This window comes from Urocitellus parryii, chromosome 5 (assembly GCF_045843805.1).
Source record: "Urocitellus parryii isolate mUroPar1 chromosome 5, mUroPar1.hap1, whole genome shotgun sequence".
In the NCBI taxonomy this organism is placed as follows: Eukaryota; Metazoa; Chordata; class Mammalia; order Rodentia; family Sciuridae; genus Urocitellus; species Urocitellus parryii.
In genome coordinates this window covers 180,855,683-180,874,349 of record NC_135535.1, presented here as the reverse complement: position 1 = coordinate 180,874,349, position 18,667 = coordinate 180,855,683, and the positions used below count along the sequence as shown (strand labels likewise).

The 18,667-nt window shown below is 42.2% G+C and overlaps 1 protein-coding gene across 1 annotated transcript in view; it reads left to right on the top strand.

Moving 5' to 3' along the window:
* The window catches only part of Pik3ap1 (phosphoinositide-3-kinase adaptor protein 1), a 114,433-nt gene extending 98,665 nt beyond the window's left edge, over positions 1 to 15,768 (top strand). Inside the window, exons 14-17 of the mRNA XM_077799111.1 lie at positions 137 to 292; positions 7,397 to 7,467; positions 8,758 to 8,876; positions 15,320 to 15,768. Coding sequence (XP_077655237.1) covers positions 137 to 292; positions 7,397 to 7,467; positions 8,758 to 8,876; positions 15,320 to 15,377 — 404 coding nt within the window. The 3' untranslated portion in view covers positions 15,378 to 15,768. The remainder of the gene's footprint in view (positions 1 to 136; positions 293 to 7,396; positions 7,468 to 8,757; positions 8,877 to 15,319) is intronic.
* Positions 15,769 to 18,667: the final 2,899 nt, after the last annotated feature.

Genomic DNA, 18,667 nt, shown 5'->3' with positions numbered 1-18,667 from the left:
CAGGGAGAACAACCCATGGCCCCAGCCCCTCCTCTGGGCACCCCCAGGCTCAGGCATGGGAGGCAGGCAGCCATGAGCAGTTTGGCAAGTGACAGACTGCCATCTGGAAGCTCATCTCTCTTTCCTCTGATTCCAGACTTAGAGATCACAGTCCCCATTCGGCACTCACAGCACCTGCCTGGAAAAGTGGAGTTTGGAGTCTATGAGAGCGGCCCCAGGAAAAGCGTCTTCCCCCCAAGGACAGAGCTGAGACGAGGAGACTGGAAAACAGACAGTACCTCCAGCACAGCAAGTAAGCAGCCCACACAGCTGGACTCCAGCCGGAGCCACGGCACCTTCGGAGACATTCAGTTATGAGCCCAGAGATCTCAGTTGGGGCCTGATATGGTTTTTTAAAATTTTTTTATACGTATTTTTCATTGTTTATGGGCTTCATTTTATTCATTTATTTACATGCAATGCTGAGAATCAAACCCAGAGCCTCACACATACTGGGCAAGCAAGTACACCACTGAGCCACAATCCCAGCCCCCTCATATGGTTTTGAGAGGTGTAAAATATGGGGCATGGTTAGCCTGTGAGGTTTCTTCTTATCTTGTGAAGCCAAGTTGCATGATATTCTTCTTCTTCTTCTTTTGGTAGTTGGAGATGGACAACATGCCTTTATTTTATTTGTTTATTTTTATGCAGTCCTGAGGATCAAACCCACGGCCCCCAAGTGCCAGGCAAGCGCTCTGTCACTGAGCTACAGTCTCAGCCCTACTCTTCTTTTTTATAAATGGCAAAACCTAACTATAATAGTTAACATTTATTGAGCATTGGCCATATGTGAAGCATCTTTGTAGATTATTTCATTCTCACAAAACCTCTATAAGATAGGTACTTCAACCTCTGTTTAATGAAGAGAAACTTCTAGGCTTGGTGCCTGTCCTGGGTTGAGAAGCTAATGGGGTCAAGCTGGGATTTGAACTCCCATCTGGATCCAGAGCCAAGATTCTTGACCCCTATTTTGCTGCTTCTCCAGCTGTGCTAAGGGGAAGGCAGGGATACAAGATCAGAAGCATTAGAAAACAATGGACTCAAATTCAAGAATTCCAGCTTTACTGATGGTTGAGAATCTCATTAGGAAATGTCTTCTTTTGGCTTGAAAGCTTGAATAGGAGTCTAATTGCAGCAGACATTGCCTGCCAGCAGGCGGGCAGGGGTTGGGAGCTTTGTTTTCTCATCCAGGACTGTGTTAGCCGACTCCAGACACACTGGCTTCACAAGCCCAATAGGTTGGGCTTCTCTCGTTTTATACATTTCCATGTTATTAAAATAGCTAGAAAAGCTATGAAAGAGCCAGAGAGAAGCTGAATTTCAGAATTCATGTCTTCTTAGATGTGAGTCAGAGAACCCCAAAATGAATGTTGGAGCAGGAAGGTCATGTAATTTGAGGTTCTTAATCCTTTCTACATCACAACCCCCTTGAGAATCCAGTATGTGTTATGGGTCTGTTCTCCAGAGAAATCCACACATCTGCGCGTGCGCGCGCGCACACACACACACACACACACACACACACACACACATACACACACACTCACAATCCTGATTTTGCCCATCCTTGGACCTACATCAAGAATCTCTGAACTAGTTGCCCTCTTTATTCCATAGATGGGTTATTTGTGACCCAGAGAAGAAAAAATTTTTGTTCAAGGCCACACAGCCAGAGAGCATCAAAAGTGGGAGTAGAGGGCTGGGGTTGTGGCTCAACGGTAGAGCACTTGCCTAGCACATTCGAGGCCCTGGGTTCGATTCTCAGCACCACATAAAAATTAAACAAAATAAAATTATTGTGTCCAACTGAAAAATAAATATTTAAAAAATAAATAAATAAATAAAAGTGGGAGTAGAACCCAGCCCTTGGTCTCTTTCAGGTTAAGGTTCCTGCCACTATTACCTGTCCAAATAGATCCAAAACTTAAACACTACCACATGGGAAGTCTAGATTGTACAGAGGAGAAAATCTCTCTATTAACAGTGGGGGTGATAATGTGTAGTCACCCCTCCCCGCCCCCACCAGGCCATTTGGGAATTCCAACAACTTCAGAAATGGGAGAGAGTTTCCTAGCAATCTCAGGTGGCAGAGGAAGCAAGGGGCAGAGGAGTGCTGCTCTGGACACATGGGAGAAGAAAAATGTTAGAGCAGGCTCCAGTGAGGACAATGTATTCCAGAGTTGGGGAGGGGACTGACAGCTGGAAATTTGACAAGACAAATGCAAAAGTCCCATTTCATATGAAGGGTACTATAATTGAAAAGAGGTTATGTACATGTTTTACTTTGAAATTGGTTGGGGTTAGGACAAGATGGAAAGAATAGACTGTAGTTTTTACTTTGTGTAGTGGTTTATTGTCCAGGGATGGCTACGCATCAGTTAGAAAATGTTACTAAATGACAGACTAATGGATTGTATGCTATTTTGTGGCTATTTGTGACACTCAGTTTCTTTTTTATAGTTTCCATTATCTACTGCTATGTAACAAACCACGCCCAAACTTAGTTGCTTGAAACATAATCACTTATTTATGCCTGATTCCATAGCTTGAGCATATTTGGAGAGAATGGCTCATACCTCCTTTGTGTGGCATTGGCTGGGGTCACTCATGTGACTGCAATCCGCTGGAACATCCAAGATGGCCTCTTATCCTCCAGGGCCTCCCACCACATAACCTTTAATTCAAAAGCCTGGATTTCTTACAAGGCAACACAATCTGGAAAGGGAACATTCCAAGAGGAGGAGCCCCATTTGTGCAAGTGCTTATCAGGCTTTGGCTTGCATCAGTTGCACTTGCTAATGTTACATTGGCCAAAGCCCACAGTGAGGAGGAAGGGGGCACACAGAGGCATGGATACCGTGAGGCGAGTTTCACTGGGGTTCCTACAGGTTGGCCTGTTACCTTGAAATTGAAAATGATGAGGAAAGATATTACCATGAATCAAATGCTTGCTTTTTGCAGGCATTACCACATGATCGAATTCATCCTACACCACAATGTCATGAGTTTCTACATAAGAAAATTGACTTAGAGAGGTTAGGCAACTTGTCCTGGCGGGGGGGGGGGTGCAAGAATGTGGGGGTGTCTCTGGGGACTGAACCCAGGGGTGCTTTACTGCTGAGCTACATCCCCAGCCCCTTTTATTTTTTATTTTGAGGGTCTTGCTAAGTTGCAAGGCTATTTTTGAACTTTAATCATATTTACCCTTTCTTGATTTCTGTTTTTGGGAGGGCAGGGGGTAGACAGGGGTTGAACCCAGAGGCCCTCAATCACTGAGCTACATCCCTGGGCCTTTTGATTTTACTTTTTGAAAACAGGGTCTTGCTAAGTTGCTTAGGGCCTCACTAAATTGCTGAGGCTGACTTTGAACTCTCAATTCTCCTGCCTCAGCCTTCCAAGCCACTTGGATTACATGGGTCTTGTTTTGCCTTTTCTTTCCAGCACTGGGGATTGAATCTACCACTTAGCTACATCCTCAGCCTTAGCCCCCTTTTTTTTTTTTTTAAATTTTGAGACTATGTTTCCCAAACTGGCCTTGAATTTGTGGTCCTCCTGCCTTAGTCTCTTGAGTTGCTGGGATTATAGGCATGTGTCACCTTGCTTGGCTCTCTTGTTTGGTTCAGGGGACTGAACCCAGGGGTGCTTTACCACTGAGCTACATCCCCAACCCCTTTTATTTTTAATTTTGAGACAGGGTCATGCTGAGTTGCAAGGATATTTTTGAACTGGCAATCATCCTGACTTAGCCTCCCAAATCACTGGGATTACAGATGTGCACCACCATGCCCAGTGTGCCTGGCTCTTCCTGTGCTCCAATCTTGGGGAAACCTTGCCTTCCAGATGAAAATAACTCCCAGGGCAGAGAGGAAGTATGAGGGTGTCTGGACTCTGATCCATCAACTATCTCCACAGTCCACATCTTGAAACTATCTCTATTTTTAGAGCTAAATAGCTGCCATCTTTGGGAACTACAGAAAAACATTTGCAGATTAATTCTGGTTAGAACTGAAAATTTAGGCCTGAGATATTAGTGTTATGTCTAAGAGAACAAAAGTTCCATTGCAGAGAGTCTTTCTCCTAGACTTTTTGGTCCGGATTTCGTAAGAGTTATACTGTATGCATTTCCTTTTCCTCCTCATTCATTCATCCACCAAATAGTGAGCAGAGCTCTATGCAAACTGAGCTGACTGCATGCTGGAGACACAAAGATGAAAACAGAACCAGATCCTGTCTTTAGGGGTTTGTAATAGAGGAGAGAAAATACAGAAACAACACAAGTTAGACGCTCATCTGGTCCTTCTTTCCTGATGACGGGACCTGGTATGGGGTGGCACTGCTCTCCCAACCCCTGGCAAGACTGAAAATGATGGGGGGTGGGGCCAGGGCCTCCTACTAACTGTTCAACTCGGGGCAGATATGGGCCAGAGTCATCAGCCTAGAGAGGGGACAGGGCTGGGCAGTTGAATCCGGGGGCTGAGGTTTGGAACTAAACATTGGGGTTAAAGATTTAAAGATGCCAAGGGAGTGGACAGTAGGAGCACATAGGTATGAATTTCCAGTAGCCATGATTGCTTTTTACTTCCTGCTAGCTAACAGATGACCTTCACAACAACAGTCTGGTTCTTTAGGAGGAAATATGATGCTCAATCATGAATGACCTGGGGAGCTTACCACAGGCAGATGGCAGCCCAGGGCCCAGGAGTTGCATTTAGCTGGAGGAATCTGGGGGAGGTTTTGATGACATTTGTCAGTGATTAGGAGGTTTTAGAGTTGTGAACAGCAATGAGCCAGGGGGAATGGGGATATAAAGACATTCTGGCCAGGTGGCCAGTGTTCTGGTAGATAGGGACAGGATCCCATGTTCTTTTTTTTTTAGATCCCATGTTCTTTAATAAACAAATTTGAATTTCCTAGTTTACAGATATATTTTGCCACATTATTTGAAATTTAAAAATCCCATATATAAAGAACTCAAAAAAACTTAACACCAAGAAAACCAAATAACCCAATCAATAAATGGGCTAAAGAACTAAACAAACACTTCACAGAAGAAGAAATACAATTGATCAAGAAAGATACAAAAAAATATTCAACATCTCTAGCAATTGGAGAAATGCAAATCAAAACTACTCTAAAATTTAATCTCACTCCAGTCAGAATGACAATCATCAAGAATACAAGCAACAACAAATGTTAATGAGGATGTGAAGAAAGAGGTACACTCAGACATTGCTGGTGGGACTGCAAATTGGTGCAACCGTTATGTAAAGTGGTATGGAGATTCCTCAGATAACTTGGAATGGAACCACCATTTGACCCAGCTATCCCACTTCTCAGTTTATACCCAAAGGACTTAAAATCAGCATACTACAGTGACACAGCCACATCATTGTATATAGCAGCTCAATTCACAATAGCTAAACTATGGAACCAACCTAGGTACCCTTCAACAGATATATGGATAAAGAAAATGTGGTGTATATACACAATAGAATATTACTCATCCTTAAAGAAAAATGAAATTGTGGCATTTGCCAATAAATGGATAGGGCTGGAGAATATCATGCTAGACGAAATAAGCCAATTCCCTAAAACCAAAGGCTGAATGTATTCTCTGATATGTGGATGTTAATTCATGATGGGGGGCGTTGGGAAAGAATAGAGTTACTTTGGATTAGGTAGAGGGGAGAGAAAGGAGGGGAGGGGGTATGGGGGTAGGAAAGATAATAGAGTAAATCAGACATTATTACCTTATGTACCTATCTAACTATACAACTGATGTGATTCTACATCACTTACAACCAGAAGAATGAGAAATTATACTCCATTTATGTATGATGTGTCAGAGTGCATGTACTGTCATGTATAACTAATTAAAACAAATTTTAAAAATCCCAAGAAACAATCCAAAATTACAACCTAACCAACTCTTTTCCAGCTAACATCTAAATAAATTAGGTCAAAGTTGATACTATAAGCAGGTCAAAACTAAGACTACTTACCTGCAAACTAAAATGATTTGGACCTATTTTAAGAGGAAACTCAGCAAACCTAAGATCTGGTGATACGATCAGTGGCATTATTGGTAAATCAAAGTTAAAATTTTCTTGCAAAATAGTTGATTAACTCTTACTCTTCCTTCTTCACTGCTAGATCACCATGTGCTTAGGCAGCTTCTAATGCTGTACTAGACAGTACAGTAGCCACTGGCCACATGTGGGTATTTATATCGAAGTTAATTACAACTAAATAAAATTTAAAATTCATCTCCTCAGGTGCACTAGTCATGTTTCACACTGGCTACCATTTTGAATAGCCCACAATGGAACATTTCTAGAAAGTTCTATTGGGTAGTGCTATCTAATGACAGAGGTGATGAATTCCCAACTCAAAAACCTAAACATCTAAACACACATAGTCACAGTTTCTACCATGAGCTTAGATTATACTTTTGAATTTGTGTTTTGCATTTTTTTTCCTGTTTTTATGGTGTTGGGATTTGAACCCAAGGCCTCGCACATGATAGACAAGTGCTCTACTACTGACCTACATCCTCATCCCCTCCCCCCCCTTTTTTTTTCCATCCAAGTGTCTCTCCCTTAATTAGCATGGTATGTGGGGCTGGGGCTCTAGCTCAATGGTGGAATGCTTGCCTAGCATGCGTGAGATTTGATCCGTTTGATCCCCCAGAACCACAATGAAACTAAACAAAAAACTAATACAAGGGGTGTATGCATGTGTGATTCATGCACTCATTTCCTGGACTTTCTCAATGAGCACTGCAGCAACAAAACTAGCTTGCAGATTTCAAGAGATACTGAGCAGCGCTGGGCTCAAGCGGTAGCGTGCTCGCCTGGCATGCGTGCGGCCCGGGTTCGATCCTCAGCACCACATACCAACAAAGATGTTGTGTCCGCCGAGAACTGAAAAATAAATATTAAAAATTCTCTCTTTCTCTCTCTCTCTTAAAAAAAAAAAGAGAGAGAGATACTGAGCAACTTAGAATGAGACCACCTCTACTTCCCTGCCTGTCAAATCAAAGCTCTCCTATCAAATAGGATTTTCAAGGGAATTAAATGGCAATCATGTTTCTGAAGCACTTAACGTGTGGTAAGCCCTCAGTCAATGGCAGCTATTAAGCCAAGAGTGGTCATCAAAAAGTGAACCATTTCATCTCATGCTGAAAGAAAAACTGAACTCTGATAAAAGGGCATACGATGGACACATTTGGAAGAATCCTGTGTTCACAGCTTATGTATTGTTTCTCTCCATAAAAATAAATAAATGCTAGAGCTCTGCATTTCCTTTCCTCCCGAGAGAATCCAACCGTCTGGCTGATTTTGTTCTTACCCTCTAGGTAGCACAAGTAACCGATCCAGCACACGGAGCCTCCTGAGTGTGAGCAGCGGGATGGAGGGTGACAACGAGGTGAGAACCAGGACTCCCACCCATCTGTCTGTGCTAGGTGTTGTTTCATTGCAAGAGACTGAAATCCAGGTGAAGAAGCCAGACATAAAAGGTCTTATATTAGAGGATTCAATTTATATGAAATCTTAGAAGAGGCAAATCCAGAGAGACAGAAGGACCACTGGTGGTTGGTAGGGGGTGGTGGGAGGCAGGGAATGGAGACAAACTGCTTAACGGGCACTAATGGTTACACGATTTCCTTTTGGGGTGATAAAATTTTTTTCTTCCCATGTTGGGGATTGAACCCAGGGCCTCATGCATGCTAGGTGAGCTCTATACTGAGCTACATCCCCAGCCTTTTTTATTCCTATTTTTGAGATAGAATCCTACTAAGTTGCTCAGGCTGGCCTTGAACTTGCCATCTTCCTGCCTCAGCCTCCTGATTATCTGGGATTACAGGTATGTGTCACCATGCCTGGCTATGAAATGTCTTGAGACTAGACAGACAGCAAAATTGTTCACTGTAAAATGGTTGGTTTTTGGTTATGTGAATTTTCCCACAATTTAAAAGGAAGGAAGGGATGATGGAAGGAAGAGAAGAGGGAGGAGTGGAAGGAAGGAAGAGGACAGAAACATTCAGACTAATTAAGCCAAAAGGGGTATCTATGGGAAGCAGCTGGGTGAGTCTCAGGAGATTCGGGGGCAGGGATCATGCAGGGGCCTAGATCAGGAGCTGCAAGGCCTGCCAGAGGGACAGGGCCAAATGTGTGTGTCCTGTGTGTCCCAGGGCCAAATGCTCTTTGGTCTCTGCCTCTTTGTGCAAATCGGCTTTCTTCTCTCCTGTACTCTGGCTTTTCCTGCATCTCCATATGTGCAGTATCACAGTCCCCAGAAAGCCTCTGGGCAGAGAGGAATTTTAGGCTGAGGCCCCACTCCAAGTTGGCCCAATTTGGGTCAAGATGTGTACCCTGATCTAGTGACCGGTGGCTGGGAGGAGCAGCAGGGACCACTTGCGTCACCACTGACTCTGAAATCTCCTGAGAACAGGTCAAAGGAGGCCATTTCTGGCCTCCTTTAAGCAATGAGGATTTAAAGTCCAGGAGTTTGTGATAATTTGGGCCAGATTATCTTTTTCAGTTACTCCAGGAAGACATAAAAAGCTGCCTGGTGTTTCTGGGTTGATTACCAGTTTATAGACACCTGTACAGTCAAAGCCCAAGAAGGGCTGATGGGTGGTGGGGATATGGGTGTCCAGCAATGTGGGTGGTTTAATGTAATTTTCACCTGTCTTTCTCATTTTCTTTGCTGTAGGACAATGAAGTCCCCGAAGTTACTAGAAGTCGTAGTCCGGGCCCCACACAAATGGATGGACCACTTACTATTCCCCTTGAGAGGCCTCCCCGGGTGCCTCCTCGAGCTGCCTCCCAGAGGTAACATTGAAGCTGATATGAAATATCAGGGAAGGGTAGGATTCAGGGGACAGAGCTACCTGGAATGCCAACATTTTCAGCGTGGGCTTTTCATTAACTTAGGTGATAACTTTATTTAGTTGCAGATACTTTAAGTAGCAAATGTACTACTTCATAAATGAAATTCATTGACAGATGTCAACTCTTAAAATAAAGTCCATGTTTGGCTAGAATCCAAGTCCTTAATATTGAACTCGCTTGACTGTATTGTGGGGACAGTGTCTTTGGGAACAGGAGATAAGAAGGACTTGGAAATGAAATGAAGGAGGAAGCAGACTGGCCTGTTAAGTGTGCACATGGCTCCGGAGCTACCCTCCTGGGGCCAGGTGTCCAGCTGATGAATTCAGTACTTGGATGAATTTTTGCACTTTTATGTGGCTCAATATTCTTTTCTATAAAATGTGGTCACTATCAGAAGTCTCTCACTGAGTTATAAGGATCGAGTTCATGGCCTATGTTAAGAGTTCAAAAATATGAATGGTATATCTTATGCAGAAGAGCAAACACCCGGAGATTTGAAGATGAGCATTAGCATAAAGAGTGTGACTAATATACTAGGCTCTGATGTATGTCTTTATGCATTTGGTACTGGACCTCTGGTAGGAATCTTCTTATAGTCTTTGTGGAGTAACAGAAAAAGTGGTCAAAGCTAGCTAGTGTGTCCACCGATACAGAAAGGAGCCATTGGGAATAAAAGCCTTTAATTGTATTAGGAGTTTAATTCTTTGATGTTTAAAATATAATATGCTAGGTGCAGGGGATAAGAAAGGAGGAACCCCCCCACATACACACACACAAACCCAGGATGTTTTTGTACATTCTGAAACTTTAACATAAAGCTCATTAGTGGAATTTGTAAGGAAGTGTAACCAGGAGGCTTTTCTTCTGGTTTTCTGAAAAGAGAGACCAATTTTGTGCTTTTCCATTTCTCCTTTGCTATTTACCACTTTTGCATGTGCTCCACCAACATTTATGAACTGACACCTGCCTCTCAAACATCCTACGGCCCCAAGCCGCACCACATTCGACAGGCATATTTCCTGGTGTGGACCAGAGGGCACATATTAGAATATCACCACTCTACAAGGAACCTGAGTGCTAATCTAGTCCAGTCTCTTGAATTTGCATTATGTTCTACTGGTTGAAAATTAGCTGGTGATTGTGGAGGCACCTTATTAAGAGCCATTATGGTAATAAATGCCATTATTTATTGTGGCAGGTTTTATATCAAACACAGTAGATACATTATCTTGTTTAATTATCTCCACAACCCTAAGAGATGGATATTTAATGTTATCACATTTTGCAGATGCAGAAACTGGGGCTTGAAGTTGGGTGGAGACTTGGTCTGTGTGACATACCTGAGTATAGCTGACTCTGGAACAGTTTTTTTTAGGGGGAGGGGGTAATAGGGGGTTGAACTCAGGGGCACTTGACCACTGAGCCACATCCACAACCCTGTTTTGTATTTTATTTAGAGACAGAGTCTCATTGAGTTGCTTAGTGCCTTGCTTTTGCTGAGGTTACTGAACTCATGATCCTCCTGCTTCAGCCTCCCAAGTTGCTGGGATTACAGATGTGTGCTAACACACCCAGTTTAGGACACAGTTTTTTAGTCACTGTGTCAAGAAAGTCTCCATGTCAGAGGAGGAGACCCAAGATCCAAAACCTTTTATTCCTGAAGGCTGAGGACTTTGGGGGCAGTTGTCTAATTGTGTTAAAACAAAAGAGTTGGGCTGGGGTTGTGGCTCAGTGGTAGAGCACTTGCCTAGCATGTGTGAAGTCCTGGGTTGGATCCTTAGCACCACATATAAATAAATAAAATAAAGGTATTGTGTCCATCTACAACTTAAAAGAGAGAGGCGGGGGGGGGAAAGAGTTGTCGAGCTTGAAACTATAGCTATAAAAGATTTTGTAGGATTTTGTTTATGGAAGAGAAAAAGAGAGTGACCAAGGTTCCAGAAACTAGAGACTGGAAACTGGGATGCACTTAAATACCTAAAAAGTCATGGCAGATGAATTATATTTGGGGAGTTTGGAAGAATGTTGTGAAAACGATGGGAGGAAAAGGGGAAAAATACTCTTTGTTAAAGAGACAGCATTTGCAAAGAAACCTGTAATTGATGGAAGTTGGGGTTTCCACACATTTTTTTGGTGTGAAATAACATTTTCAAATATGCAATTGTATTGTAAGCATGTATTTTCATAATAAAATGAGGCAAACTTTGAGCAGGGAATAAAGTGAGCTCCTCTCCTGAATGGCTTGGATGACTGACCTGCTGGCAGGCTGCAGAGGCTGACTGTGGGTCCCCATCTCACTCTCAGATCTGGGAATGGGCGACTGCTCTCAGCCCTTGTTCTCCTGAACCACCATTCCCACTCAAGCTGCACTGTCCGGTACAGCCTTGATCCCACACTATCCCAGATCTGGTCCAATCCTGGGCTCACTCCACGTTTTCTCCCCAGAACCTGAATTGCCTTCAGCAGATAGCCTCCATACCTCCATTGTCATCTCCATCTTTATCTCCTGATGTTGACTGGGGATCTTCACCTAGATGCCCCACAGGGATGTCAGATACTGCCTGTGCAAAACTGAGCTCACCAGCCTACCAACCATTCTGGGCCCAAGCTGCCTCCTTCTCATGCATTCCCAGTCTGGGATTGTGGTGTCATTCTTTCTCTTCTCTAAGCCCCAAACCCAAGAGTCCTCCTCGAGATTCCCCACTCCAGACTTTGCCCATTCTGCTACTCTGTCAGCTCTCAGAGCCACCCCCTCCTTCCCATCTGCCAGTGCCTAAGTTCATCTTGTAGGCCCACACCTACCTCCCTGCCTCTCGTCAGTCCCTCCTCCACATGCAACCAGCATGCACTTTCTAGAACAGAAATAGCTGATGATGTCATTTCCTGGCTTAAGAGCCTTCGGATTTAAGTCTGTGTATTAAGTCCCATTCCTCTCCTATATTCACCTATGCTCCAACCCATTAGGAAATCTGTGTTATTTTGTACTGTTTTCTTTCTTCAATCTGTTCCTTTTGCCTGGGAAGCTGTCTTTCTAGTCCCTTCCAGTCTCTGCTTATACATTCTTTAGGACTCAGTCCAAACATTACCTCTTCTAGGAAGTCTTCCCTGATGTTTCCATGCAGAGTGTTTTTACTTTCGTTTCCCCAAATACTTCTATTCTAATCCACATTGCAACCCTTATTACATCCCTGTCTCCTCAAGTGGATGGTGAACCTTGCAAGAGGAAAAACTACTTTTGATTTAATTTTTTAAATGTTTCCCCTGGTGCCTGACACAGGGGAAACTGGGATGCACTTAAATACCTAAAAATACACTGGCATGTATTAGGAACTTAGTAAATATTTATTGTGTAAATGGATGGACGGATTGTAACAGCTTGGTTTGGACTTCCTAAGCCCTTAAAACAGCCATCAAGCCACCCACCATGGTGCTGGTGGTTTGCAGACAGTAGAAGGAGCTTCTGTACTCACCTACTGTGAGTTCCCAGTACATTTATTTGAAGAGACAAAGAAAAGAAGGAAGATGGTGGTGAGGATTGCAGCAGGTGTGGTGTAACATTGCCTGGCATTTCCCTTGCTCCTTAGACCCCTTAGGGTGGGACAGTGTCAGCTCTGCATAGGTAATGTCCTGTCACAGTTGAGGGGAAAAAGGAAAACTTTCACTAAGTATTTCCCTTTTGTTTTGAACTTATTTGGCCATTCACTAGTGAGTTGCCATCACTAGCCAACACTTGGATTTAAGGAAAAGCCTGTGACCTATATGACCAGAACCTGCTTCTGGAGACCTCCTGCAGCCCCATGAGTTAATCCTTTAGTTTCTGACTGAACAAGGTCTGTGGAAATCCAACGAGGGACTGGAGAGGTCAGGAAGTGAGTGGACTTGGGACACAGCTACATATTAACTATTAGGGAAGTTAAAAATTATGTTAAATAGAGTAAATGACCACACAAAGGCATACCAGAAAGGATCCCTATTTTAAAAGAACATTAACCAACCTCAGGACTGAGTGCTGACGATGTGTGAACCAAAGTCTTCATAAGTGACCTGTCACCCTGAACAGGGAGGAAAAAGAGGCCAATGCCCACGTGTCTCAGATCAGTCAACTCCAACTTCAGCTTCCCAGTGTTCTGGAGAGGCAGGCTCTCCACAGACCACTCCCCCATTTGGATCTAGAACCTTTCTACCTCCCAGGTTCCAATATGTGTACAAGTCGCTTTCTCCCAGATGGGGTTTCCAGTCTGTTCCAGGAGTTGCTCATCAGAATGAAACACAGTAGATGAGTATGGAAGCTCTGCAAGCGTGATATGGCATGCTCGCAGGTCCACCCAACTGTGGCGTGTGGCAGCAGAACGAGAGAGAGGAATTGGGAGGGAAGTGTGTCTTGTAGAGGGAGATAAAGTACCAGTCTTCTGGGGAAAAGATCTTAGACTAACCTTTCATCCTCAGTGAAATTTTTAGCTTTACTTCTCAAGTGCCTACTCTTAGCCCCAAACTGTGCTATCTACTTCCAGTTGTCATTGCTATGTCACACATACTCTAATGTAGGTGTCATTAACTCTGTTTGCCAGATGAGAAGACAGTCTCAGAGAAGTTGAATTTGCATACACTAACACAGGTGTGCATAAATGTCTCCATTAGATGTTCCTGTATGTTCTTAGCTTCCCCTATCAAAACACTCAACAGAGTGTCTGAGTTGGGCTATTGTCTGTCTCATCTATACATTTACAGTATCTTAAGGGCCAAATCCATGCCCATTTTACTTGTTGCTACATACCACATGCAGGAATACATGCATGGTAGGCAAATGTTTGTAAAGAGAGGAAGGAAGGGAGGGAGGGAGGGAGGGAGGGAAGATGTTTGGGGAGGGAGGGTTTCTCAACCTTCATTGTTCTCTTATAACACACAGTTTATAGCGCAGGCTGGGGAGAATGGGAGCAGACCACCCTTTCACTTTCACTGGATAAAGTTCAGTTACTCAGCAACAAAAAACACAAAACCATCTATCTCAGGGAGCAGGGCAGGAAGAGGTCCTTCTGTGGTTATTCATTGCTACTTCTACCTTGTTCCTGAAGTGGCCATGCACTTCCCAGCTCCGTTTTCATTTCCTTGACCTACGTAAAACTAATATTCAGGAGACATTTAGTAAATATTTACTCATTGATTCATTCAGTCCTCGAGTATGCAACTCCCGGGTAGCACAGTTCAATTACAGCATCTGACAAAGCTCTCTTTCTGGACTTATTGACTTGCTTCCAAGAGAATTAAATATTGGTTTTACAGCACACATGTGGAAATGCCATTTGTAATCATTGAACCTATCTGTAAATAGACTCGCCCTGGTCTACCTGGAGTGTCATTTAGGACCTTACAAAAACCTTCCAGAATAACACGGAGAGAGGCTTTAGGAAAGCAAATGCAGAGTTGAAATAAGACTTAATGGTCCCACAGGAGGTGGTTCTGAGCAGCAGACTAAGTTCTCAATTCCTCTCTCAGCAGGCCTCCCTACCACACGTGGGCTCCTGCCTGCCTGACTATTTGAATCACTGGTGTTTTAAGATCTAGGTTTCATTATTATTTAGGTGTGGTAAGGTCAACATATCAGGAGAAAATGGCCACTGAAAAAACATAGTTCCCAAGAGCAGGGAACATGTCACAGCATGGCGGGGGGCGGGGGTGTGCTCACACCAAGAAGCACCAGAGTTGGTTGGGAAGCAGACAGAATGAAGGGAAGACTTGGGCAGGGGCTTTCATTATGGTTTCCATAGGAAAAAATGAGTGAGATAGGGTTGCTGATTTAGGATCGCTAGTGGGATCTGGAGCATTGGCTCTCCCTAATTATCTCATATATGACCCTGGGGAAAATCCAGATTGGATAATGGCCCCAAGGAAATGGTTGGATACGGGTGTGGATGAGGTGGTTTGTAATAAAAGTGTGCTTGGTGCTTGCAGATGGGTATCTTGTTTATGAATCAGTCAGGACCTGCTAACCCTGGAAAACAGTCCCTCCAAGGGGGACAAGACTCCAAGAGGGAAAAGCATCAGAAAATAAAAAATGTAGTTGATACAGGTGGTTACAGAAGGGACACTATTAAAATGTTTCAATGCTTGAGCCATGTCCTCCAGAGATTATGATGGGATGCATCTCGGATGGAACCTGGGAATTGGCATTGTTAAAAGCTCCACTGGTGATTCTAATGTGCAGCCAGGATTGTGAGCCACCGCTGGCATGCATGTCACTCAGACACTTTCAGGGTGGGTCCAGTTTCATTAATTGAGGGATCTGTCCTTTGTATATTACACAAAGTTTACCACAAATCATGGATGCCTAAGAGGTATTTAATCAGGTTACTTTTAAAATAGAGTTGCTTTATCTTTCATTTCAGACCTCCAGCCAGAGAGACCTTCCTTCCTCCTCCACCTGTTCCACCCAGAGGTCGCTGATTCCGTCTCCTAAGACCTGCCTTTTTAAGACTTGCAATTTCCAGCCTGTTAATGATGACTTCATGTTGAGTTTTCTGGCATGACTGCTGACTTTAAGATCCAGTCTCATTGCTGACATTGTTGCAACTCTGCTGGCTTGGGTTATCCTTGAAGAGGAATGAAGAAGTGAAAACCAAGGACTTGATTCACCATCGTCAAGTATTTTGATCTTCTTTCTTGTTTGCCAAAAGGATGAAGACTCAATCAGGACACTTACCTCAAATCTCTCATATCAGAAATCTAACGAGTGATCAGAAATGTACTTTATAAGTGATTATATGGCAGTGCACTTATATTAGTCCCTATGTATTTCCTAGTCCAGTCTAATTTCTAAAGGGAGTATAAGACTTTCAGTATTCAAGTAAGAAAAGAAGTGACCTAATTTAAAATAATTCTTCTACTTTCCTGTATGTTCAGGAGTGTGTTTGAGTGGTAGAACTAGTCATATACAAACAACCTGAAAAAGACTTTGGAAAAAAATTAATCCTAATTCTTCTTATACAGAAGGCAAATATAGGGTCCCCTACAAGTCTAGAACCAAGAGTGCTTGGTTGGTTAGAAGAAGAGGAAGGTTTAGAATCTGGGTCTGCTGATTCTAGGTTACTACACTCTCCATCCAAAAGGACAGTCCCTCTTTCCTTCAAGAAATGCCTAAATGTAGAAATTCACCAGCAACTGATTATTGGCATTCTAGAAGCTTTTCTCTTCCATATCTCCAAGGCATGGAACTACCAAGTAGCTCTTTCAGTTTAGAAATGTATATTTTCAAAACAGTGATGTTTGCCAGGGAACCACTGAAAGTGGTTAGAACCTGAAGCTTGGGATTCCAGGGAGCCCATTTCTTGTTCTCTTGTCTTCCTAAGTCTTAGTTCTGGCTATAAAGAGATAGGAAGAGCCTTGGCTTCCCCTCACCCCACACACACTGCTGAAGAGTCTAAAGAGGGAGAAAGAATCTAAAATAGTAATAGTTGTCTATTTTCTTCCAGACTTATTATTAAACCAGGCTTGGTAAATCTGTTTGTGCAGAGAAAGTAGAGACTTAAATATGTCATGAGTTTTGAGTCCCCATCAAACAAGTATACCTTTAAAGCTCACATCCTTAATGATGCTTAAACATTTAGTAAAATCAGTATCTTAACTGTTGCTTTAAAAATATCAGAAATCTGGTGGTTTCAGACCAGACCAGAGAATAGACTTATTCTCCAATCCCTCACAGATATATAAAAAACACATCATTAATGGGCCATTTAAATACAGTTTTATCAGACCTTTTTCTAATAATTAAAGGTTCTTTCTCAATCTCATTCTTCAGCACAGCAAACAAGAACTTTTATTGAAGTTAGGAGCTTCTGGGGGAGTCTTAGGTTTTGTTTGGTTTTGGTTTTGACATAAAATACAGTATTGGCCACACCATATTGAGAGTGTTTGCACCGATTATCTTGTGTAGCGCCTGGCACATGGTAGCCATTCTGTGAATGTGCCCTCAAAGGTCCCTTTGCTTTCTTTATCACTTCTTGGGGAGAAACAGAAGTATGTGAGGTAAAAAGAATAAGAAATTACAATATTGATACAGTTGTTCTTCCTGTTTTTTATAGACAGTCTTTTATCTAAAAAATATTTGATTTTGATAAGAGATACTTTTTAAATATTCAGTACCTCTAAATCTCTTTTTGAATGCCAAACAGTTTTTGTGCATACTCTGATGAATAAGCATGATTAGTAATATGGTAAAATCTATATCGGCCAATGGTGCTAGCATCACTGTGCAATATTTTATTATTTATTGCATTTTGTTCTTATATTAAAATAAGTAGAAGACACAAAATGAAAATGCTGATGAGAAGCCTGTGTCTCATGAATGTGGCCCACTTTAGACATGGTTAGAACTGATCAGAGGTACCCAGTCATAAGTGACAAGTCTTAGGCTCTCAGTGGATCCTCATTGAACATCCAAGCTGGTTAGCTGCATATAAAAGAAGGAAGTATTTAGATTAAAAAATGGTATTGTGTTATCAAAGAATTTTGCTAATGTTGAGGAGAAAATTTTATTTTCTAAAAAGAAAACTGCACATTATAACATAAACTTGTTTAATTTCCACATACTCAAAGCATTTGTATACCTTTTTAGGAATACATTATGTGACAAAACCATAGACTGTGAATATCATGAGGATCAGAAACTAAACTATAAGCAGTATCTAAGTAGACTGTTCCAGAGTATTCTCTGTGATGCTTTGGGAGACAGCTCTGCTTCCACCGTTCTTCTGCAAGATTTTACAGACTGGCTTAATAGAAAGGAAAGGAATTGGTCATATTCACTGCTATTACTTTTGCCCCTGTTTAGAAGGCAGACTGGCCTCCAATTACTAGGCCAGCACTGTTCCTTCTATCTTATGTTAAAAGCCAGGAGCAGATAACCCAACTAAATAAGCCATAAAGTATAAGACTGAGAGATTCTGAACAAGAGGTTGTGTTGCTGTCAAATAATTTAACTTGACTTATTTAATGATGTGAATAAACCCTTATGCTTTGCCATAATTACACAAAGTGATGGAATGTAGATGACTTTAATGAATATTTTTACAAGTCAAGTTACCCAACCCTCATTTTTTCCCTTTGCTTTGTTATTAACAAAAAAGATCCTAATCAGTCCAGTATCATTTTAATAGCTGGGATTTTTAGATACCTCTCCCATATTCCAGGAAGTAAAAGTTGTTTTTTCCTGCTTCTCCTTCAACGAATAGTGTGTACTTTTACAGCTGCATGGTGGAGGAAGACTAGTAATATTTATTTTTGAGAAAGACAAGTAGTTAATTTGGATAATTCTAAGATTTATCCTAAACATCAGTCCCTAATTTTAAGAAATCTGCTTATATAAATATTTTCTTTGATTGGATAAATAAATTTTGTTTGGTTCATTTCCAAGCAAGTTATTAAGAGTGTGAAATGGTCTTCATTCATTCCTGCTGGCCAGTTTCTGTGTTCACCAGGGTGGTAAAAGGAGGAGTGGGAGGTTGAAATGCATATTTTGAGATACAACTTGGAATTCATTTTCTCATAGAATCAGCAAAAAATAGACTTCTAGGCTAGCCCTCCAAAGCTCATTGAATCCCATGGTGTGGGAGAAGTGTCTTATTCATGGACATAGTATGAGCATGGTGTAGGGAAGAGAATGTGGGCTTGGAAGTCTGGAAGCCTAGTTTTTATTTTAGTCTGTTCCTAACTTGATGGCTTCACATGACTCACCTATG